This window comes from Brassica oleracea, chromosome C3, assembly GCF_000695525.1.
Source record: "Brassica oleracea var. oleracea cultivar TO1000 chromosome C3, BOL, whole genome shotgun sequence".
In the NCBI taxonomy this organism is placed as follows: domain Eukaryota; kingdom Viridiplantae; phylum Streptophyta; class Magnoliopsida; order Brassicales; family Brassicaceae; genus Brassica; species Brassica oleracea.
In genome coordinates, this window is record NC_027750.1 from 3,717,245 (window position 1) to 3,739,818 (window position 22,574).

General features: G+C 39.2%; 4 protein-coding genes, 1 long non-coding RNA gene and 1 pseudogene across 7 annotated transcripts; 2 read left to right on the forward strand and 4 right to left on the reverse strand.

The window, feature by feature from the left end:
• Positions 1-348: 348 nt before the first annotated feature.
• On the forward strand, positions 349-2,421 carry LOC106336518 (F-box/kelch-repeat protein At5g15710). Its single transcript, XM_013775363.1, has 2 exons — positions 349-552; positions 643-2,421. Exon 2 carries the CDS (start codon positions 779-781, stop codon positions 2,081-2,083), a length of 1,305 nt encoding a protein of 434 aa, XP_013630817.1. The 5' UTR covers positions 349-552; positions 643-778; the 3' UTR covers positions 2,084-2,421.
• Positions 2,422-3,815: 1,394 nt separating this feature from the next.
• LOC106329556 (putative F-box protein At3g24580) lies at positions 3,816-7,329 on the reverse strand. Of its 2 annotated transcripts, XM_013768242.1 has the most exons (3): positions 7,122-7,329; positions 6,088-6,997; positions 3,816-5,824 (listed from the first exon to the last, which is right to left on the reverse strand). In XM_013768242.1, exons 2-3 carry the CDS (start codon positions 6,973-6,975, stop codon positions 5,735-5,737), a joined length of 978 nt encoding a protein of 325 aa, XP_013623696.1. In that variant the 5' UTR covers positions 6,976-6,997; positions 7,122-7,329; the 3' UTR covers positions 3,816-5,734. The 2 variants fall into 2 exon arrangements, with proteins under 2 accessions (XP_013623696.1, XP_013623695.1); XM_013768241.1 differs by having other exon boundaries at positions 5,772-6,997.
• Positions 7,330-8,189: 860 nt separating this feature from the next.
• Positions 8,190-8,818, reverse strand: LOC106329680 (annotated as a pseudogene).
• Positions 8,819-12,321: 3,503 nt separating this feature from the next.
• Positions 12,322-14,040, reverse strand: LOC106328422. 2 transcript variants are annotated; one of them, XR_001267601.1, is made up of 5 exons: positions 13,911-14,040; positions 13,689-13,807; positions 13,361-13,514; positions 13,010-13,093; positions 12,322-12,675 (listed from the first exon to the last, which is right to left on the reverse strand). It is a non-coding gene; the product is annotated as an uncharacterized LOC106328422 (long non-coding RNA). The 2 variants fall into 2 exon arrangements; XR_001267602.1 differs by having other exon boundaries at positions 13,689-13,829.
• Positions 14,041-14,799: 759 nt separating this feature from the next.
• LOC106328421 (transaldolase-like) lies at positions 14,800-17,266 on the forward strand. Its single transcript, XM_013766858.1, has 7 exons — positions 14,800-15,427; positions 15,523-15,686; positions 15,807-15,909; positions 16,114-16,212; positions 16,328-16,516; positions 16,576-16,758; positions 16,844-17,266. The coding sequence occupies exons 2-7, from the start codon at positions 15,631-15,633 to the stop codon at positions 17,009-17,011; spliced, it is 798 nt and encodes a 265-aa protein (XP_013622312.1). The 5' UTR covers positions 14,800-15,427; positions 15,523-15,630; the 3' UTR covers positions 17,012-17,266.
• A 2,052-nt stretch (positions 17,267-19,318) lies between these two features.
• LOC106328420 (uncharacterized protein At1g04910-like) lies at positions 19,319-22,198 on the reverse strand. Its single transcript, XM_013766857.1, has 8 exons — positions 21,365-22,198; positions 21,232-21,299; positions 21,062-21,150; positions 20,800-20,965; positions 20,433-20,728; positions 20,149-20,353; positions 19,910-20,067; positions 19,319-19,833 (listed from the first exon to the last, which is right to left on the reverse strand). The coding sequence occupies exons 1-8, from the start codon at positions 21,666-21,668 to the stop codon at positions 19,587-19,589; spliced, it is 1,533 nt and encodes a 510-aa protein (XP_013622311.1). The 5' UTR covers positions 21,669-22,198; the 3' UTR covers positions 19,319-19,586.
• Between the last annotated feature and the right edge of the window lie 376 nt (positions 22,199-22,574).

A 22,574-nucleotide genomic window follows, 5' to 3' on the forward strand; every position in this document is an offset into this window, starting at 1 on the left:
TTTGAGAAATTTAAAGTATATAATGAATTTTAAAAATTTTAAAATAATTTAAATGGGTTATCCGAACCCGAACCGAACCCGCAAAGATCCGAACCGAACCCGAACCGAAATTTAGAAATACCCGAATGGGGCTGAAATCTTTGAACCCGAAAACCCGAAACCCGAATAGACCCGAACCGAACCCGAATGGATACCCGAACGCCCACCCCTAATTATATCTTTGTATTATCTTCTAAACCAAAACTAGACTAAAATCTGGTTTTATTAGTACGCGTCCATTAGTGGGGTTCACCTATTTGTATCCAAGGATGATTACGCTCTCTCCGAGTTTCACATTTTCATCCTCTGAACTTCAAATATATTACAAATTAACCCCTTTACTTCTGTTTGTGATTAACAAGCCCAAATTTTGTTTCCTTCCTCGGAATCTGCAGATGCAGAATTGAGAATTGTATTAGGTCTCTCTCTCTTTCTCTCTCAACGCTGCTCTCGAGAAAACCCAGCTGTCACTGGATCCCAAAGGACGAACCTTGTTGCATAATACATCTAGAGGTAAATTTACTGATCGAAAATTCGAATCTTTGCTTTAACTCCAGTCTAGCTGATTGCGTGGCCTCCGATCGATTTTGAGCTCCTTTGCAGATTGCTGGGCTTATTGTTCTGAGATCTGATGCTCTCTACTCGTTCGTTGTTTCACCGATGATCTTCCTGAGGATCTCTAAGTCATCTATCTAAAACCGTGTTAAAAAAGCTCATGTTTTTAGGGTTTGAGATTTGAATGGAACGTCTCGGGTTTTGGGGATTGCTGATGGGTAGTGTGGAAAAGTCATCGGATTCTCGAAAGTTAGTTACTTGCTCGAAGAATCGAGACGAAGAGAGTAGTAGTAGTAGTTCAGCTTCACCGTTGAAGCGTTCTTTGTCGAGGAACACGAGCCCCTCTAGGCAGATAGTTGTCAAGACGAAGCCTCGCGGTCTAGAGGAAGAAACAGTAGCTTCGTTTGGTAAACAAGTCGTTGCTGCTGATGTGCCTATGGAGGAGAGCATATGGGCCATGCTTCCTGAGGATCTGCTGAACGAGATCTTAGCTAGGCTGCCTCCGTTTATGATATTCCGAATCCGTTCCGTTTGTAAAAAATGGAACTTGATTCTTCAGGACAACAGTTTCCTCAAGTTTCACTCGAACGTCTCCTCTCACGGGCCTTGTCTTCTCACGTTTTGGAAGAACTCGCCTCAGGTTCCGCAGTGCTCGGTGTTTAGCTTGCCGCTGAAGACGTGGTACAAAGTTCCCTTCACGTTTTTGCCCTCGTGGGCGTTTTGGTTGGTTGGATCTTCGGGTGGACTCGTCTGCTTTTCGGGGCTCGATGGTCTGACTTTCAGGACTTTGGTGTGTAATCCTCTGATGCAGAGTTGGAGGGTTCTGCCGAATATGCATTATAACCAGCAGAGGCAGCTGATTATGGTTGTGGACCGTTCTGAAAAATCGTTTAAAGTCATAGCCACGAGTGATATCTATGGGGATAAGTCGCTTCCTACCGAAGTTTATGATTCCAAAACTGATAAATGGTCTTTGCATCAGATAATGCCTGCGGTGAACTTATGCTCTTCGAAGATGGCGTATTGTGATTCACGTTTATATCTAGAAACTCTTTCCCCTCTTGGTTTGATGATGTATAGGCTTGATACAGGGCAATGGGAACACATTCCAGCTAAGTTCCCGAGATCTTTGTTGGATGGTTACTTAGTTGCTGGAACTCAGAAGAGACTGTTTCTTGTGGGAAGGATTGGTCTCTACAGTACCTTACAAAGCATGAGGATATGGGAGCTTGATCACACGAAGGTTTCTTGGATGGAGATAAGTAGGATGCCACCAAAGTACTTCCGAGCGCTTTTGAGACTTTCGGCTGAGAGGTTCGAGTGTTTTGGGCAAGATAATTTGATCTGCTTTACGTCGTGGAATCAAGGGAAAGGTCTTCTGTACAATGTGGATAAGAAGATTTGGTCTTGGATCTCCGGGTGTGCGCTTCAGTCGTGCAACAGCCAAGTGTGTTTTTATGAGCCAAGATTTGATGCATCTGTCCATTGAATTATAATAATCATCTGGTTCAACATCAGTCCTGAGAATAATATATCAACTTGGCTGCTTAACAAAAGAAGGTTAGAGATTTTAAGTTGAAAAGCATTTTGTGTACCTACCTCCAATGTTGAGAAGACTTTGTCAGCGATGGTATGCTACACCACCAATGATTAACCACTTCGAGGAGAAAAACTGTAAGCTAAACTTGTTTCCAGCTTTATGTATATTAGCAGTTACTGGATATGAATACTTTCTATATATATATCATTGTCTCATCCATATGGATTTTCCTTTTCTGCATCTTGAATGTAAGTTTCACCTTGCAAATAATGAATGTTCAAGAATAATATCTCGTCTTGTTGGCTAACACTTTTAGAAAGAAAGGTTTAACTTATAACAGTGGAACATAGATTATGATCTTGAAGATGTGGGAGTTGTTACATACAAATCCAATATTTAAAACCTTCTACAAGAAACTAGGAAACCTAGCTTTGAGACACATTCCTCACAGCTTAGTCAACTCATAGAAACTGATAGGGTGAGAGTATTTGGCAGACTTGCTGAATGTATTTTCATCTAAGATTTTGTTGGCAATCTCGGTTGGATGAAATGCATCCCAGAAAAACGTAGTGATGCCTATCCAAGCATGGTTGCTGCAATGAAAGGCACGTTAACCCTCCTCCATATCTTCCACTACCGCAGCATGCTTTGTTTGGTATCACAAGACCTGCAAAAATTAGAACTAAAGCTAAGTTTTGATATTAAAATTAAGCCTAAACCCCCCTTATTGAATAGATATGTTGAGGTCATTGTTACCATATCTAGAGGGATTCACAACCATGTCATGAAAGAGATCATAGAAGTTTTGATAGACAAAGAAAGATCCTGGAAGAGTTGTGTTGAGAGTGTTTGGTAGATCTTTGAGACGGCTATTGAACATTGAAACCAAATTGAAGCGTCTGTTCCGGAAAGCGTTTCTTCCTTACAACTATACACGCACAATGTATATAATCAACTACAGAACCTTCGTCAAAGCAACAAAACGGTTGACGAGTATGCGTCTGAATTTTTTACGCTTCTATCCAGGAATAATCTTCTCGAGACTCAAGATCAATTGGTGTCAAGGTTCATCGGAGGGTTAAGACAGCAAATACAAAATCATCTATTGTTGTTTAATCCCAATACCGTCTCGGAAGCACATCAACGTGCTGTCCGTATTGAGCAAAATTTGCGCACCACGCAGAACTCTTGGTCATCAACAAATACACGAGCACGATCCACCAGTTCTACGGACACAACTAGCGGATCTAATACAGAATCAGCTGCAAAGGATACTCCAGCAAGGAGTAATGATCAAAATAATGTTGCTGGACCTTCCCGAGTTACTCGACCGGCGACGTTCAAATGCTTTAACTGTGGAGAAATCGGCCATCGGCAGACAAACTGTCCTAAGTGAATCTTCTTATCCAACGAAGATGTTATATATGATGAAGAAATCGTTGATGAACAACCTGAGACCAATCAGGAAGACTTGGTCTCCGGTGATACGGGCCATCTTTTGTTTTTTCGTCGGACGTTGTGTTAAGATTATTGTTATGATGTATTCTCTCTCTCTCTTTTGTTCTCTTGTGTATGATATGGATAAGGAATAAAGGAACTAACGGTATTTCTCGAATCCCAACACGTAGTACTGATTACACGAGAAACGATAAAAGAGTGGATCACATACGATCACTCTGAAGGACACATACGTCTCTTCTCACAACAATCAACATGAGGAAAGTCTGAACTTTATTCTTCTTATTTATAAGCAAAATCTGACTCGCAAAGCCTCCCTCTCATCCCAAGGCTTTGCTCGCTTCTTCCTTTGCGTCTTGCGCGACGTCCCCACTCTCTCAGTTCCATTCTCCCTCATACGCTTTCGGAAATACACTTGCTGCATCGTATCACGTTGATGAGTCCTCAGGTCTCGTCCTTTTACCATCGATTTGTTGCTCACTTTAGTAGCATTATGGCTCCGATTACAGATTGCATTAAACAAAAGCAATTTGTGTGGTCTCTGGAAGCTGACAACGCGTTTACTACTATCAAGAACAAGTTGATGTCAGCCCCTGTTCACGCCTTATCCAACTTCGCTATTCCCTTTGAGCTACATTCTAACGCCTCTAAAACAGGCATTTGTGCCGTCTTGAGTCAACAAGGCAAGCCCATTGCCTTTTATAGTGAGAAAATTGTTGGGGCTTGCGGTTGGTATAGTACGTATGATTGGCGCCATTATCTTTTTCATCGAGAGTTTGTGCTCTTCGCTGACCATGCTGCGTTAAAACACATGGGATCTCAGGATAAAGTATCAGCCATGCATCCTGGTTTGCCTACCTGCAACCATTCACATTCGTCATTAAACACAAAGCTGGTGTTTTGAATAAAGTTGCTGATGCTTTAAGTCGCCGCCAAGGTCTACTGGCGACATTGCATACCACCATTACAGGTTTTTTAGTCCTTCCTGATCTTTACCCTTCTGATATTTTCTTTGGGAAGATTTGGCAAGACGCTCTCGCAGGTCGTACGTCCGACTACTTTGTGTTAGATCAATTTTTGTTCTACGGTGTTCGACTTTGCATTCCTGAATGTAGTCTGCGACTCCATATCAACCGAGAGCTTCACGAAGAAGGTCATGTGGGCAGGGATCGTACTTTGCAACTGGTTTCCACCTCTTATTATTGGCATACGCTACGTCTTAGGGTGAGTGTATTATGTCACTTCATGCATGTGTGAACTGTGTGGTTATGATTTAAGTAAAACGTATTCAAGACTTAGCGGGAATGTTTCATTACGCCCCCTCTATGTAATAATTTAAATGCAGCAAGATATCTCATATCCATCGTTTGGAGTACTTAAATGAAGAGAAAACAATCTTTGTAACCATTGCTTCAAAATCCAGCAATATGTTTTAATCTCACAATAAAGACACTACTTCTCTATAAACTGATAAGCCATAACACGTCACCTATCTCCTATACAAAAGAACTTAGATAGTCTACCTTAAAAGACAGCGCAGCTAGTGGATATTGAACTTAGCTGGTTGACGTTCTGCAAGAAGAACACCACCTGATTCCTTCATCCATGGCTGGTCGACCAAGACTGCTAACTCTCTGCAAATGAGGCTTGCCACTTCGATCTTCACCACACATCACGTTGCAGCAGAAGACAAGATATCTGGTGGAATATTCAAAGCTTGCCCAAGTTTGATGTAAAGCTGGACCCCAAGGAAGTAACAACTTCCCCTCAATTCAATTGCCGCCCTAGAAACCTCATTCTGAAAATGATACTTAAACTGCATACAACAACATTGCTCAAAAACATAAAATAATTGAAGCTTTTTTTTTTTTTTTTTTTTCTAACAAGAATCTAAAAACCCCAAAACCAAGTTAAACACTAATGGAGTTGCCTAATGGATGGTTTAACGCAACATCTATCAAAGATATATACAGACTCATTGACTTTCTTGTTGAGTATATCCACTGCAAGAAAGCAGAGAGATCATATACCAACGGAAAGAACTCAACGCCTTCACCACAAACTCTGATCTTATTCCTTAGAATGATCTAAACATTGGACAAAGAGAGGCACTCGAAAGCAAGAGGCTGTGAAGCCAAAAGTCTAATACGGCAAACAAAAAGGATGGAAAAAAAACAGAGAGATAAATAATAATAATGATAATAGGTGGACTACTAGTTGAGTTGCACTAAGCTTGGAACATAATAGCAAGCATGTGAATAACAAAATGGGTACACAGATTCTTTTACAACTTGTTGTTTAAAGGAGCATGATCCATCATCATCCACTCCTCCTCCAAAAAAGATGTAAGCTATTTCACGAGTGGAGGTACCATTACGGCCGTTTTTATCAAAAAACACAGCGATTTTTTTCTCCTGGTCAATGAAGAAAGACACAGATCTCATGAAAACCCACCGGTGGGGAATGAGTTGTTGGATATTGGCCGACAAGAAAACCTTGCTGTTCCAGGACAGGGCATTGGGCAGCTCAATCGTATTGGAAACCCAGATCTCCATCTCCAATGTATGCTGGGACTGGAATAAAACCAGAAGCTGCTGCGGAGGATATTCTCCTCCAACACTTGATGATGATGATGATGATAAACTCAAAGCGTCTCCAGGAAAAGCCTCAAAGGGGAGAGGGAAAGGCAGGGAGAATGTCTCTGTTGAGAAATCAAAACAGATTAAGAAACTAATGGTTGCAAACCAGTAGGTATTTCCCTTCAAAGATAGGCCGCGTTCACCAACATTTATGCACCAGTTCTTGTCGAGATCAAGAATCCTCCATGAATCAGAGTTGAAGTCGTAGATTTTGAACTCAACGAATTTTGGGGGATAATCAACAAATCTCAGGATTTTGTACTGGGAACTAGTATTGTTGTATCCGAGACCATACGTGTACCTGTCCAAACGACCAAAGCGATCCAGTACGTGGTGATTATGTGTGTGCTCGATCCACCTGAGTTGCCCCCGCCCCCAATAGGGATTCCAAACCAATAGCCGGTCTAATTCTTTGGGAATGCAGAACAATAAACCGTCGCAGTGAAAGATTGTACACACATCGATTTGATCTAAGCCAATAAGTTTAGCTTCAGGATTTACAACAACAACTTCATCTTCGTCGGAAAGATTCAATCTCATCAACTGAACCCTATAATCGATCATCATAACCACAAGAGGGTGGTCCTTCTTCTTTGCTAGATGAGCAAGGTGCTTGTTTGCAAATAAGTGATCACATCTCGACAACATGTTCCAACTTTTGCAAGTAGATCGGACAAATCCCAGAGATGTCAACGGAACTCGACATAGCACCTCTTCCTCGATATCCCTTGGAAGATCCGACATCTTCTTCTTCTTCTTGATAAATCTATTTATTTAACCCCAAAAAAAACTTGTCTCTATATATATATATATATATATATATATATATATATATATATTCCTTCTTGTCCGAACAATTCGGAAAACACACAAAAACAAAAGCAACTTACTTCTTGTCCTCGTTCTCGTTCTGTCTTGAGATTACAGATTTCTTCCGCCTCTCCTTATTACGATTCGATTACGATACAAGAACCCAAATTAATTAATTAAGAGAAGAACAAAAGAAAAAGCAGAAACACTCAAGGAACAGGAATCGAATTAAGACAGAAGAACCTAGGAGAGATGAAAACCAAAAGGAAAAAGGAAAAGAGTTTGTGATAAAACAACAACCGAACCGAAGACGCGAGGAAGAGGACTAGTTCAAAAGGCTAAACCGACAGAACAAAATAAAGACCCAAATTAGCTCAATCCGGCTGGTTCATGTCCACAAATAATTAGACCTCAAAGCCCAAATACCTTACCTAATTTGGGCCGCTAGATTTTCATATTACCACTCCACTTTGGGAATCTATATATCTATATATATAAAGTATAGTTTAATCCCTTCTCCTTGCGCCACGTCCTCTGCCACATAGATAAGTCGAGCTATCTCAGGCCGACACGTGTCACTCATCGTGTGTTGGGCTCCGGTTTTGTTGTTCTGTTCGGCCGAGACGGTTGAATGAACCTTCTAGCCCTAATTGATCGATCGTAGATCTGCATTCCGTCTCTCCATTCCTGTGGCAGCAACGCATGACGCCTGCGGTTCTTTCCTCTGACTGAAACGGACGGAGTTATAACTTTGTATCTCCTATGTGGGGTGGATTTGTATAAATATGTGAGTTTACCCTAGTCTTTTTATAATATAAACCTATAAATCTAGTTCTACCACAAGGAAACAAACATGAACAATATAAACACAGTATAGTCCTGTGTGTCAAGCCGTAGCCCATCAAGCATTTTAATGAATGTGTCTTTGACTTCTAAATCCCATATATGCATGTAAATTTGTAAAGGACACGAGGAAAGATTTTGTTTTTTTATTGATAGATACAAAAGAGATAATTTCTTAGCCTAAAAACTAAGACAAACCGTCACTTTGATCATAGACAAAGATCAAAGACGGCAAAACATAATGGAATACAAAAAAAAAAAGAGAGATAGAAATGAGAAAAGAATTAAATATAGATTAGAAGATGTTAATTAATATAAGAGCTGAAGTAGTTGAAACCATGAGGCAGAGAGTCGGAAACCGAAGGCATTCTACTGAACATTGGGCTGTGAACATACTCACCCTCGAAATAGTTAGCGGAGGAGTAGTCTTCCACGTCCACTGTTGTTGGCTGTAACAAGAACTTGACAAGTCACTCGGCAGAGGAGACAGCTCGTAGCTGCTGTTAGAATAACAAGAAGGAGAACCACCAAACATGTAACTACTATTGTCCACTTGATCAGACTGAGACCGCAGCGTTTGTGAATCTGTGGATGAATCTTGGTTAAACATCATCATGTAATCGACATGATCGTCTGGACAAGTAGGAGCAGGAGGGGAGGTAGAGGAGGAGGAGGATCGTCGGGAGAAACAATGAAGGTGACGGAGGAGGAATGAGGCATGTCTGAGTAGACAAAGTTGGTTCGGGCACTAGTGACACGCATGGACCGAGCAGCTCTATCGTAAGCCAGGGCAGCTTCCTCGGCTGTATCAAAAGTTCTAAACTGTTGTTGAGTCTCTTATCTCAGCTGCGTATCTTCCCCAAGGCCTCTTTCTTACCCCAAGAAACCTTGTACTGACCTCTTCTTGCTTCTTCTTGGTCTTGGATGTGTTCATCGTTCTGTATCCGGTTTATATTCTTGATATCCGATTTAGATTATTTATTCTAGTTGAAAGAGAAGAAAAATGAGGGAATGAATGTGAGTTGGTATCCTTTTGAGAACCCTTTTATATATATATATATATATATTTTATTTTTTTTGGCTCAACTTCAACATTAATTTCACAAAGCATTGGTACAAAGACTTAATCCCACTTGAGATTATACCACATAATACAATGAAGCAGTCTAGTTCCACTCTGAATCACTAAGTTGGATCCAACGTAACCTAACGTGCATCATGTATTTTTCAACCACAATGGGATGAATTCACTCCATGAAACGAAGTGAACCATCCCTTTAACCTCCTAAAATTCAACCTCAAATACAAGACAAAACTCAACACAAATGACCTGAAACCAATTCAGGATTATCATTCCTTGTCCTAGCTATTAGCATCCATAGAAAAAGCTTGAAGTCCTTGTACTAACTGGCCGACACCCAGAGGCGCGTTCCCAAATTGATCCGAGTCCGTTGGGTCTCGCTGTCTCAACTCTCAGCCGTAAAACCAGACATGGTGACCGGACTGAAAAGCGGGCTTCAGAAGCTTAAACACGTACCGTTCAACAAACTCATCGCTTCGGGTGGTGTAGAGCTTGTACCGCCAGATCTGAGACAGAACTTCAAATTCCGGCGCCGGGATGTAGATCTCCACCACGTACATCGATAGGGTTCACGTCTCCGGTTGACTACGCCATCGTCGTAAAGACCCCGTACATGTTGACTCTGAGAACGGAGAACAACCCACCTTCTGCTGACCATTGATTCTCTCCTCTAGAAGTCACACCGCCGCATAGGGAATGAGTTCCGCGCTGGAGGAGGAGAAAAACGAGTTAAGGAAATGGCATTAGGTGGAGATCATGTTTGCAACATGTGGTATCTCTTTCTACAACAAAGGCAGAGTACATGGCGCTTGTATACGCAGTTAAGGAGGCAATTTGGCTGAGAGGCTTGTCTGAGGAGATGGGTTTCGAACAATTTTCAGTGAAGATCTAGTGTGATTCGCAGAGTGCGATTGTGTTTGCCAAGAACAACATTCACCACGAACGGACTAAACACGTCAGCAGGAAACTCCACTTCATCAGAGATATCATTGAGAAAGGGGAAGTGATCGTTGAGAAGATACACACTTCGAAGAACCCTACAGACATATTACCAAAGTCGTTCATGTGATGAGGTTTGAAGCGGCTCTCAAAGTTCTCAGAGTGGCCAACCACTAAGTTTGGCATTGCCTGGCAAGTACATGAGTTGGCAACATGATAGCTGCAGATAGAGCTGATTAGTCATCAAGGTTGAGATTGTTACGTTGGTGATGAAGAATCAGCCATATTGGAGCATTAAACCAAGTCGAGATTGACAATTGGGTTATATTGCGTTGGGTTAACGCCTGGTTAATATTACTCAATGGTTTAATGTTATTAAATCGGTTATCAAGTTGTAGCAGACTTTGCTTATTATAAAAGCAAAGCTCGTGTGTTGTTGTAACCTAATCGAAATATAAGAGGAATGTATATTGTATTAGGGTTACAAACTTTAGGTCGTAGCCATCGCGTGATCTTAAAGAGTTAGCGATTTGCCTTGCCAGGCCCCAGAGATGTAGCCACATCGGTGAACTCTGAGTAATCAATTAATCTATGTGTGTACTCTTGTTCTTACTTCCGTTCTCATTCAATTCGTGCGTACTTGTGTTCCTAAGTGTTCTCGTGAGAGTCGCGTCGCGAATTTTGCAACGTCGATTTGAGGTTGAACAGCTTTGTGGTTCATATCGAACATCAAACGAACTTTAAACCTAACAAGTGGTATCAGGTGGTTGATTCAAGGTTGCTGAGTTTGGATTGCTTGGTATTTTCATCTCAACCCGACTGGTAATGAATTTATATTGTGATGGTTTATATTTTCATCTCAACCCAACTGGTACTGAATTGAAAAATTGTTTATGTGAAATTTACAAAACAGTAACTTTTGTCGACTGACATAAACCCTCTAATTGCATAATAAAAGAGAACAAAAAACTACTATTGAATGAATATGAGTTGGTCAAACAAAAGGGCAAACAAACTCGTTCCATTTACGGATGAATATGAGAGGTCCTAAGGAACTATCATGTGGAGGCATACTTAGGTCATGCCCCTACACAGGTGCCGAAGTATTGGCTTATGTTTTCGGTTTCTGTGTCTCCTTTTGGCTTGACTAGTTACACGATCTCCACTTCTAACAAAACAGGTACAATGTGTGCAAACATATACTAGGGCCGGTCCGCCCTACGGGCGGGATATGTGTAACTTATTACTTAGTTTGTATAACTGTTGTTAGATTTTGTTGTTTGTGTGTTAGGACTGCGATTGCAAGTGATATGTATGATAAATTGATATGAGTTATTTTGTTTGCTCATGATGATTGTATATTTTAGAGTTTGAGTGTCTAAGATACATGCTATGCTTTGTGTGTTTTAAAAGGTCAGCATGTTGTTGTTATTTCTTACGTTAAACTCATAATGGGTGGGTTACTTGTATTCAGTTGCTTGTATGATTGTTATGCGGGTTTTAAATTATCTGTTTCATTTTACAGAGCTTTCATGTTAATCTTGTTCAAGACAAACCAATACTACTATAAGTAAGGAGGAGGAAAACGTTGGTTTGGCTTACTTTAGGCTGAGATTTAGATATATATGTGTATTATCCTTTATTTTACCATCATGTATGTGTCAGGTTTTGTATATACTGCTTTTTGTCGATTTTTTTAGGGTTCAAACTTTCATAACGTATCATACTTAAATTTTATATTATTTTTTGTGTCACAACTTTTATATACAACTCATATTTTCAAGTGTTTATTTAAAGCTTAATAAGACTGAAGTGCTTGTGTAGTCCACTGAGTATGGCTATTTTTATAACTTGTTTGATCTTAGTGTCTAGTGATAGCTGCAAAAAAAGGTAAACGAATATCTGTTTATACTCGTTTGTTCTTTATAATGATTTATAAAATGGAATATAAAGGGTAGTGAAGGTAGAATTATTTCGTTTCAGATTTTGAGTTAGTGAGATGAAGAATTCCCTTTTTAAGTGGCAAGTTCACCTTCCTAGTGAAGAAAAGATTTGTAGTGCCAACTATTCAGAGCTATAGTTCTGCTGATTTTTGTTATGTTTGTGATGCACGGATTATTGCTTGTAAAATATGGTTGATATTGTTTGAATGTTTTACAAAGAATTATACACAGAGTTTTTTCTCTTCTTAAAGAACATGCTAGTTCATGAAGGAATGATGGTCGGAAACTTATAGTAACATCAACCTCCCGCAACAAATTAACCTTGACTATATTTGGAAAAGTATGAAGCTCATGTTTTTAAAAATGGCCGGATATACCAGGTTTGATGGTATACATATCTAAAATACCGTTTTGAAAGAGTTACATGTTTAAGTAATACATTTTTAAATGGAACCGTAATGATTAAACAACATGTGATAAATACATCAATTTATTTAATCTTAGAAATATTTTTAAACACCGTCTGAACAAAACATACCAAACCCAAACTGATAGAACGAAAGAAAAAAAACTCGTTAAGCAACATTGATGCATTACCATTATTCAAATAAAAAATAATGCATTCAGAGCTCTCGTTATCTTCACCTATGCCATGCGTAATTTCTCGGCCATCTTCAAAGATGCTCGAGTCGGAGGCTTCTTAGTGTCGAGATCACTTGGACCTGATAATGTAGTCGGTGCTCCCTCAAGAGCACTACCACCAACGTCCACCTTAGCAGAGACTGAGTTCATTCCAGGCATATCACCACCATCGTCATCATTGCCCGTCTGATCAAACCAAAAGTATAAGAACTATTTCATACTACGGAAGTAAGCGGCATGAAATATGCATCAAAACTAAGCAGACGAAAACATAACCATTTGTAACAAAAAAAAAAGGTTGCCTTGAGAATAAAAACTAAGAAAAAATGAAACATCACATCATTTTATCACAATTACCACTTATATGTGGAAGCATATTTACACTGCATATGAAGACTTGAACATTAACTTTTCCCATATTTAATCATCTTATCTTCTATAAAACAATATATTCATCACTCACCAGCAAGAATTGAAACGCAAAACACAACACAAACTTGAAAAAGATCAAAGCTAATACCTGGAGTTGCAGAAGGCCATAAAGATCATGCTCCACAGGCTGAAAACGATGTAGAGAGCTAATAACTTTATGATGACTCAGCCCCTGCAGGACAAGATTCTTTAACGCCATGAACTTAACACTTTATGCTTCCAAATGATTAAATCTAACTTTCTTTGAAGCTACCATTTTCTTAGTCAATAAATCTTCGCCTTATACACATTGCTGTGAATATCTTTCACAATCTATAATTTTAAGAATATTAATTAAATCATTCATTACATTAAAAAAAAAAAAAGAATAATTAACCAAATTAACTAATTTAAAAGGTATCTAAAGCTAAGGAAAAAAAGCGTTTAGAGTCTTACATACCGGAAGAGACCAACAGAATTAGTGTTGTTGCAGGTCACGCAAGTAAAGGCTAAGACAGTCAGTTGAAGCTTCTTGGTCCACCTAGAGCGAGAGACGAAACAACACCATGTGTCCATCTCATACTGGTGGAGCAAGACGGTTGACATTCACGTCGCTGCAACACATGTGTAAAGAAAGCATAATCAACAAACGGGTTCAAGATTTATCATTCAAAAGAGTTTGAATAACGACCTTAACACAGAGTTTTGGATCATCAGTACCAATAAACAGGGGTAACGTCACCGGAAAAATCAAACTACAAAAAATAAAATTTTAAAGCGAAACTTACATTTACATCCACAAGCAGCATATCAATCCGATCCACATAAGCTCCCCACCCTTTTTGACGTTCCTGGCCTCCCAGAACCGCAGGAGCCGAGCCTCGACGAAGGAGGAGCACTTGCCGGACTTAGGTCAGAGAAAAAAAAACCTAGTATTAGCCATTTCACAAAATTTTAGTTTGAGATCTTTGAGATATGAAGGCAGATGAGATGAAGAGATGAATACTCACACATATTTAATTATACGGGAGGTCCGACTTTCAGATCGAAAAAAGCGCATTGGAGACTACGTAGTGGATGGGCGAATGAATGAGAGTAAACATGAACTCACCTCTTTACTCAAACCGTTTCAGAAGAAGAAGAGACGACAGCTCCTCCTAACCAAAGTCATTAGGGTTAGAGAATTCTAATATTCTGTCGGGCCAGAACATGTAATAATTTTGCATAAACAGGCCCATTCCGAGACGCAGCCCATTTCGTAAGCGTTTAAATGAAACGGTGTGCATCCTCCATTGCTGACGTGTCAACACCTCCTGCAGCGACTTATCTACGTAGCAGAGGACGTGGATGGCTTAAGAAAAAGAGAAACATTGTTTTATATATATAAAGAATATAAAGAATTTGGTCTATTAGAACAAGCTTTTGACATGTTGACCCAAAAAAAAAACAAGCTTTTGACATGTTGACCACTATCGCCTTTTGTTCCAAATTTATGTGGAAATCCTGGCAAATAGCATGTCTCCAGATACCAATAATCATATGCTCTAATGAGTTTGAGAGCTTATGGTTTAAAATAACAATTATGGACATGTCACACATCCCTTCAAAGTGTAGTTGAGTAGATTATAAAATATTGAGCTGACCTAAATACTAATTGATCAGTCAAAATAAATTATGGAATAATTATATGTTTTTTTTTTCTAAAAGCGGAAGAATATTTATTTGACCTTGTATAAATAAAAGTTTTACCTATATTAATTACTAAACGTGGCTTTAAGCGCGTGACCTTGTGTTGAAAGCAAATTAACGGTTCACATCTCACGTAGATTTAAACCTACGGCTGAGATCTTTATGTTCTGTATAAAGGGTTTTCTTTCTTCATTAATTAGACTCAACCATCAAACGCGAGATCAAGAAAAAGAAAATGGCGAATACGAATCTCCAAGAGATGGTCGTCGGCGGCGACGGGGCGTTCGACGCTATTTTCCATCATTCGACCCAACGGTGGCTGGAGCACGACGAATTGGATGCCGTTTTAGACAGGCAGGACCAGCCGAATCCTCCGTTCAACATCACCGTCGAGTTACTCGGCCCTGGGCCCCCTTTTGTCGAAGGTCTCTTTTCAGATAACTACGACTGGACGCCGGTGAACCGACCCAGACAACTCAACTGCTCGTCGATACGACTCGGACCGGTTGTTGGGTGTACCGTCGCGACGGAGGAGGAGAATTCGTCAGAAGAACGCATCACCCCCAATACAGGCCGAATCTGGCGCTCATTCACTATCGACGGGAGAAGAAGGGGACGAGGAGGCCGAGGAAGAAGGGGCGGCGGAGGACGACGATGAAGGCGGTGAAACTACGGATGAGACTACCGATGATGATCTTGAAAACGATCCAACCTATGTTCCAATGCTCTTGCTTGATTATGTATGTATTGGAAACTACTCATATGTTTTCTTTGTTTGATTTCCATAGGATTGGACGATTGTGATGCAACCCCTCCCACAAATGCCAAACCTATTCAGGTATTTGTATAAAGATTGATTTTTTTTTTGAGCAAAGCTTGGTTTTTGACTTTGTTATGTGGGTTAAGGTTGACGTTACATTTACCCTTTTTCAGGATAAGAACCTTGGATTAGTTTAGCAAGCAGTGTCATCCCTTTACAAGCGTAACATTTTGAGATTGACTCACAAGTTCTTGACCTTGTCGCTTCAAGATATAGCCAACATGGTCCAACTTGCTAATGCTAAGGAGGCGGAAAGGCTTGTGCTCCAGATGCTACTGTATTCTCTGTGACCCACACTTGGTTTTTTACTATAACTGTTATATGACAATACCATGGTTTTACTTTTTCACATGTTTTTAGCGGTCATGGAATTGTGCTTTAGTTAACTCGATTGAAGTGCTTTTTCTCAGGCTGTCACTGCTCCATTGTATACTGTCAACGCCATAGCTCTTGAGGCGTATAAAAAGTACTTACTGGTGACTCTCATTCACTCTGGACAGGTAAGGCTGCGTTTTTGTTTTGATTTTTTTGTTTTTCTAGTTTTCTGCCGTGAGAGCTTGCATGTTCTTTGAGCCTGGTCCATTGGATGTTTTGAGTAATGTTGGTTTCACTAGTTATAACCTGTTTCTGATTTTCTCCTTAAGCATTGGCGAGCATCTTATGATGTTTTTCTCATAATATTGTGTTATTTTTAACTTGTGCAGTTTAGTTTCAGTCTCCCCAAGTGCGCTTCTACAGCAGCTAAGAGTAACTTCAAAACCTTTATTGCCCGTGACGTTCGAGGTGTATCTAGCAACCCTGCGGTAACTTTTTTACAACCATCTCCCTCTCTCTTTCCTCTTTTAGCTTTTGCTTTTACTCTGGTTGTTTCATTTTATATGGTCTTATATGATACATCCTTGTTCTGTTATGTATCAGCTTATATTCTCAATAGCCAGATCTGAGGCGGTGATTGATGCATACTTGGATGGACTCGAGGCGTCTGGACTTGATGACTTCTCAAGAGTTACAAGTGTTGCTTCCTTCTTTGTCAGTAGGGTGGATACCCTCATGGACAAGATGCTTGAGAATATTGGTACCCCAGAAGCACTAGACCTCCGTGGCAAGGTAAAAAAGCTAGGTTCACAGTTTATGAGTTTGTGGCACCTGATGTGTTGTTCTTGCAGGCGGCTGTGGCTCAAGCTGCATTAGCATACCAACTATACCAGAAGAAGTTCTCAGGTCCAAGATGGGAAGCTTTGGTGAAGAAAGGTGCCAAGAAGCAGAGGCTTCTCTGGGCCTCAACAAGTGTTAAGAACCCAGCTTACTCTGACACTATATATGTCGCTCCTCTCATTGGACCTCATACTGTGAGTCAATGTTTTGTTTGCCCGTCTCATGTTTCACTTGCCCACTTGTGAACACGTGTTTCTATTGTTTTGTTTGGGTTTTTAGGTGTCAACCATGCCGGATCAATCCCGTGGAAACATTCATAGACCATGGAACGGTGAAGAGGACGTTAGATGCGAATGTGTCAGATGCCGTTTACAGGGCACTAGAGAAGCTGGGAATAGACTGGAACGAGGTGGGAGACCCTGCTGCTTCTCGGACAGGTCCTTCTGAATGTGCAATGGGAGATTTTGGTATCATCCCAGACTCATCACGGGTGATTGGTGGCCTATAAGTGCCTTGTTCTGGATCATGTATACTGTCTTAGTTTCATATACCGATTGAATCCGTGATTCTTTTTTTTCCTCTGTAGTATGCTTCATTGTTATCCTCAACATGTAAATTTCAAAGGGAGATATACCCCAAAGTAGAGTGTGACTAGAGTAACGTCCACCTGTTTCAGCAACAAAGTTTAGATTTTTCCATTCACTTCAAAGAAAGATTTAGACAAAAATGTGAAAAGGAGAGACCTTTATGTATCAGAATACCCACTTCAATTCTCTAAATCAAAAACAGAGTAATAACAGAATGAATTCTATGAACACAAGATTACAAAATACCCTTTTGTTCCGATGATTCAGAGACTCTTCGGATGATTCTCAGACAAGACTCTACCGCATGCTCTCAAGTTCTAATGAGAAACCAGCAGAAAAAGCAAAGATCTTTGTCGTATTATTTAGTTGGTTGACTGACGACATAGGAAGGAAGAGGAAGGTGGATAACCCTTTTTTGTCTTTTTGTGCGGATATCATTTTAAAGGAATCTCGGAACTGCCTAGACCAATCGCAATTTGTTTTGTTACAATCCCGGTTATGTTCGGTTTAAGATATGGGTTTCTTCGTTTTTTTTTCTGTTGGTTCAAGCATTGAAGAAGTGAGGTTAATGTCAAGTATTTATAATTTATTCATTATCAAACCAGTCAATGTATATTATTTCTTTTTTTGTCAACATTGGTATATTATACTATTATATTTTAAAAAGTAATTATACTAAATTTATTTTCAAAACAGTCAATTTATATGTATTTTAAAAATTATTAAGCTAAATGTACTTTCCCTTGGTCTAGTGGTCTTGAGATTGGGTGAGTACTCTAAGTCACTATTCTAACTCTATCATGGAGGAATGATTTAGGCCTTAAACAACGGCTAATTGTCTATAAAAGGACTATAACGTCTACCGATTAATAAGAAAAACAAAGAAAAAATAGAATCACATCAGTTTGTTAAATGAAAAAAACCTGTAAAAATAGATCAGCAACTTCAGAAACTAATAAAACTCCATAAACAATAGCCACCCACTTTCTGAACCCATTAATTAATAATGATATCTTGATCAACTTTTGTGTACTTGTTGTGATGCGAAAGCTATGTGTCTCAGTGGATCCAAGAATATTAATTCCATTTAATAAGCACTAAAGGGAGCTGTTGGCAAAGAAAATTGAAGCCAGGGGAGAGGGAGACATATCAAAACGGCTAAAGCATTATATTAGTATAACTTTTTGTAGTGATGCACAATTCATTTGAAAACAAACAAATCTAATCATTCTGTTTAAGTAGCTTTGAAGATATAAAACTGCAATGAAGGTGAACATGATTACAGTGGCAAAGCATACAGATAAGAGAATTTTCTTAAAAAAATCAAATAGTGTTGGTATCGATCAATAAACTCAGCAAAATTCTTGGATCACCCGTTGATAGGAATATAAAGCTGTTAAATATTTTCTTGGATCACCTTTTTTTTTGAAAAAGGGATATTTTCTTGGATCACTTGTATCAATACTAAAATAGCTATTTTTTTTGGATCACTTGAAAGCTATGTATTAGTATTCATTTCTTCGAATGATGTGTATTTTCTCGAGATTTAATTTCTGGTTTGGTTTTCTCGAAATAGTTTATACTAAAATATTTTGTAAATTATTTTAAAACGTACTTAATGGGTTAGTGAGTCAACTCCATTATTTCTCAAGATCGTTGTCAGAAAATATAGAAGTGATTTGGTTGTAAACAAAAAACAAGCAAAAGTGTTTTGGTTGGCTTCTCAACATACTCTGAGAGTTAGTGTTTCTGTCGTGTAATGGAGCGGATTCCACTTTTGAAGTTAAGGTAGCGGAGCATATTGAATTAGTAGGTGAAACTTAAGTGTTATTGTACTAACCAATATGTTAGTCAATACATTTCATAAACTAAAACGTTAATTAGTAGTTGACAAGTGACAACCCACAATTTTATACTCTAAATTATTATTTAAATTTGTGATTTTGCCTAATAAATCTACTTTATTGGTCATTTGCATTGTCTATACTTACATAAGATTGTTAAAAATGTTACTAAAACTCTCATTTGTTAATTATGTTTTCCTTTTTGGCTAAAAATATGATTTTTTTTTGTATAGACAACATTTGCTACCTAGGCAGAAAAATTGGGATAACTTTTATGAAAAGAGAATATAATAATCTGATATATAATATATAAGATGTAACCAAGCTTTAATTTACATAAAATGGCACATTTTATTTAGCTAACAAAACTGGCAAGGCCATGGATGCCAAACTTTACAATGGGGATAAAGCTTCAATCAACATTTTTTTTCCTCTCCATCCATGGAAGCTTTTTCAGAAATCTATTCACCAAGAACCCTAAGTAACTTAAATCGGTAAAAAACACACTGTAACTTAATCTTTCAGACTGTAAACTAGAGCTTTTAACCCACATATTCAGCCGTTCTCTCCCCAATGGTGAAGTCACCTTCTTCAAATGACCCTCAATGGTTCATCTAACAGCTGCAGACACTCTTGCGGGTTGGCATAGAAGTAATCTTCTTCCTTTGGTTTATTGGGAATCACTAACCGTCTCTTCGGGCTTCCCATACGAGTAGAGTGAAATGCCTTCACCATGGACGAGAACACATCCCAAGTCAACAACCCTTCGATAAATTCATCTATCAGCTTAACTAAGAATTTCCTATTCAGCTGAACTGTCTTCTTAAATCCCAAGAACCTGTAGAAAAAAATGGTGTCAGCCACTCCGGATGTAGATAGGAGAAGATAGAAGAAGGAAGATAAGGACATTTCACCTGCGATGACCTTCAACGACTCTTGCCATGTTCCCATCATTAGTTGGAACAAATATATCGCTCTCAACAGCCACTAGGTAATCAAGTGCAGCCATTTGAGATGAATGGTTCCGACAAAAATCAAGATCAGAGGAATCTAGTAGCGTTTCTTTCCGGACCTGAGTTAGGTTTATGAGAATGTAAGTCAATGGAAGTTATAAGTTCGGAAAAGAACAGTAGAAAATGAAATGACTACTTACCACATTTGGAAAAGCGTCTGTTAAAGCCTTCATCCGCCTTTCACCACCGTAGATTTCACCAGCAGCTATGTAAAGCTGAACGTTACGGTCAATGCCCAATGCAGTCAGCGTGAGAGCAGTTTCCTCAGGAGTTAAAGGACAAAGGCCTTCTTTCCTCTTCACCTCAGAGTTTATGACTTTCTCCTTCCACCATGGATAAGCATATCTACAAGAAAAGATGGTTTAATCCATCAAAGTCTGAACAACATGAAAGATTAGATTTTCGGTTTTTTTTTGTGTTGTACCTCATTCTTGTTAGTTCTTCTTCTTCTTCTTCCTCAGGGTTGCAACCATGTGAGCAACCGGAAAATGCCAACATATCCATCTCGTATCTGAGATGCAGGACGAGAAAGGGACCTTTCTCTCTCAGAATATTGACCACTCGTCTACCTAATTCTTCGATTTGAGGAGTGAACTTAAGTCCATTGAAATTCACTCTGCACCTCAACTTCTGAACCTCCACAGGCAGTCCATTATTAGCTAGTCTTGAATCCGTTTTATTCAGGTGTAAGACCTTGTGCTTCTTCACCAATGGAAGAATCTGTTCCGGTTTGAAGAATTTAGGACCACAAGAAGCAAAGAATAACTAATCTCTAACCTAGGAATATTAACCTGATTTTGGTAGTAAGACATGTTGGACCAGCTAATAGGAGGCATTGCGTGGTACATTCCAAGCTCAACTCTTTTCTTAACCCTTGGAGGCAACTCTTTAAGTATCCGAACTTCATCTCTTAATGAAGTTATGAAGTGATCCACATCAAATATGTCTTTAAACTCACTGCACCAAAGAAGTAAACAAATTTAAGAGATTGTCCAATTGAGAAATAAAAAACAGAGGTCAAGAAGAAGCTTTAAGTGATGATGACAAACACACCTTGGATCGTTCCAAAACGAGGTCTTGTCAAGCTCAGGCACAACAAGTGTGACATTCATGAATCTTGCAACAGTCACCATATCGCATATCTGTAGAGAGCAGACAACAAAGAAAGTAAGTAAAACATATCACCAAGAGACTAACTTTGCACATAGAAATCGTTTTCTTACAGCTGCTCTCATTTGATTAAGTCCTCCATTGCAGGAAACCATAAGATAACCATTGTTCTGGTATACCCCTGAGAAAACAAAAAGATTAGTTTCCAAGTTTAGCTACATTATTACTCAAAACTCCAACACTTACTTTTAGGCGGAAGGGCGATCTTAGCAGGGAGAGACCTCATCTCTATAACCGTGGAAAGATCATGTTGATTGAAGCAAGAAGGCCAGCCTTTGAACAACCTCGGCCCCCACATCTCTCCCAAAGCCATCAAATGAACGAAACAGCTCCAGAGCAACAATACGGTAACAGCACGAATCATCCATAGGCTCATACGAGACCTGGAGACAAAGGAGCTCCTGAGTTTCTCAACTTTAGTCTCTCCTAAAAGCCTAACCTTCATCTCCCAGAGTTTCCTGTGGTAAAGAAACTTGTCCGTTTTACACATGTTTGGTTGGTTTCTTCTAAAATCACCTAACTACCCCTCTTCTTCGCACAGAGATTCTCTCAGAGGCATTTCATCGAACACTTAATGACGCTCTCTGTGAGCATTAATCACACCTCGAAACAAAAACAGTTTTTTTTTTCTAAGTTCCCACGATCGTCGTCTTAATCTAAGGTAAACCCAGATCTTGCTCGACTGAATAAAATTAAAAATAATAATAAAAGAGGAAACTTTAGGTTTTAAAAATGAAAACTTTAAAACTCTCAGAAGCAACCCAGAACAAGTGATGAGGGCAACACTTCAAGTTACAGACACAATGAGAGAAAGCTTTGTGATTCAGCAATGGTGATCGACCCTTTTAAATCAAAGCAACCGCAGAAAAATAAAATGCTTTGATTTAATTGGTTGATGAGATTTTCCGTTCAGATTTCACCGGAGAATAGAGAAGAATGCAGGTCGGAGATATAGGGAGAAGAAGAGAGAGTATGGTTTTTCTAGTATGTACCAAGGAAGGAAGGAAATTAAAAGGATGGTCTTTTCTATTTCGTCGGCAATAACTGTTATTTATAGTGCTTTTTTTATAACGAAGTTGTGATAAATATTTTCTGTAATAGCGTTTGGGATTATTATTTTTCAACAATGATTTTATACAAAGCCAAAGTAGACCTTTAATTAAATAAAGTAATAAAGTATATTATCTTTTTATTCGTACTTATTGTTGGGGAAACTCACACGGCGCAGCGGAAATACTAATGGTCGTGTTCCCCTGACCTTGTGCGAACCTGTGAGGAAAATACTTCGACGATGGCAAGATATCAAAGTTGCGATAACTAAATGAGACACACAATTTTTACGTGGAAAACCTCCTCGATGTGAGAAGGAAAAACCACGGGACCGTAGTCCACTCAA

Excerpts from the sequence above, each read along its gene's own strand:
- LOC106329556 (XM_013768241.1), bottom strand. The coding sequence starts at position 6,975 with ATGTCGGATCTTCCAAGGGATATCGAGGAAGAGGTGCTATGTCGAGTT.
- LOC106336518 (XM_013775363.1), top strand. The coding sequence starts at position 779 with ATGGAACGTCTCGGGTTTTGGGGATTGCTGATGGGTAGTGTGGAAAAG.
- LOC106328420 (XM_013766857.1), bottom strand. The coding sequence starts at position 21,668 with ATGTGTAAAACGGACAAGTTTCTTTACCACAGGAAACTCTGGGAGATG. Across the intron at positions 21,151-21,231 it reads TTAATCAAATGAGAGCAGCT|ATATGCGATATGGTGACTGT; the intron begins GTAAGAAAACGA and ends TGCTCTCTACAG. Across the intron at positions 20,354-20,432 it reads GAAGAACTAACAAGAATGAG|ATATGCTTATCCATGGTGGA; the intron begins GTACAACACAAA and ends CTTTTCTTGTAG.
- LOC106328421 (XM_013766858.1), top strand. The coding sequence starts at position 15,631 with ATGGTCCAACTTGCTAATGCTAAGGAGGCGGAAAGGCTTGTGCTCCAG. Across the intron at positions 15,687-15,806 it reads CTTGTGCTCCAGATGCTACT|TGCTTTTTCTCAGGCTGTCA; the intron begins GTATTCTCTGTG and ends ACTCGATTGAAG. Across the intron at positions 15,910-16,113 it reads CTCTCATTCACTCTGGACAG|TTTAGTTTCAGTCTCCCCAA; the intron begins GTAAGGCTGCGT and ends TAACTTGTGCAG.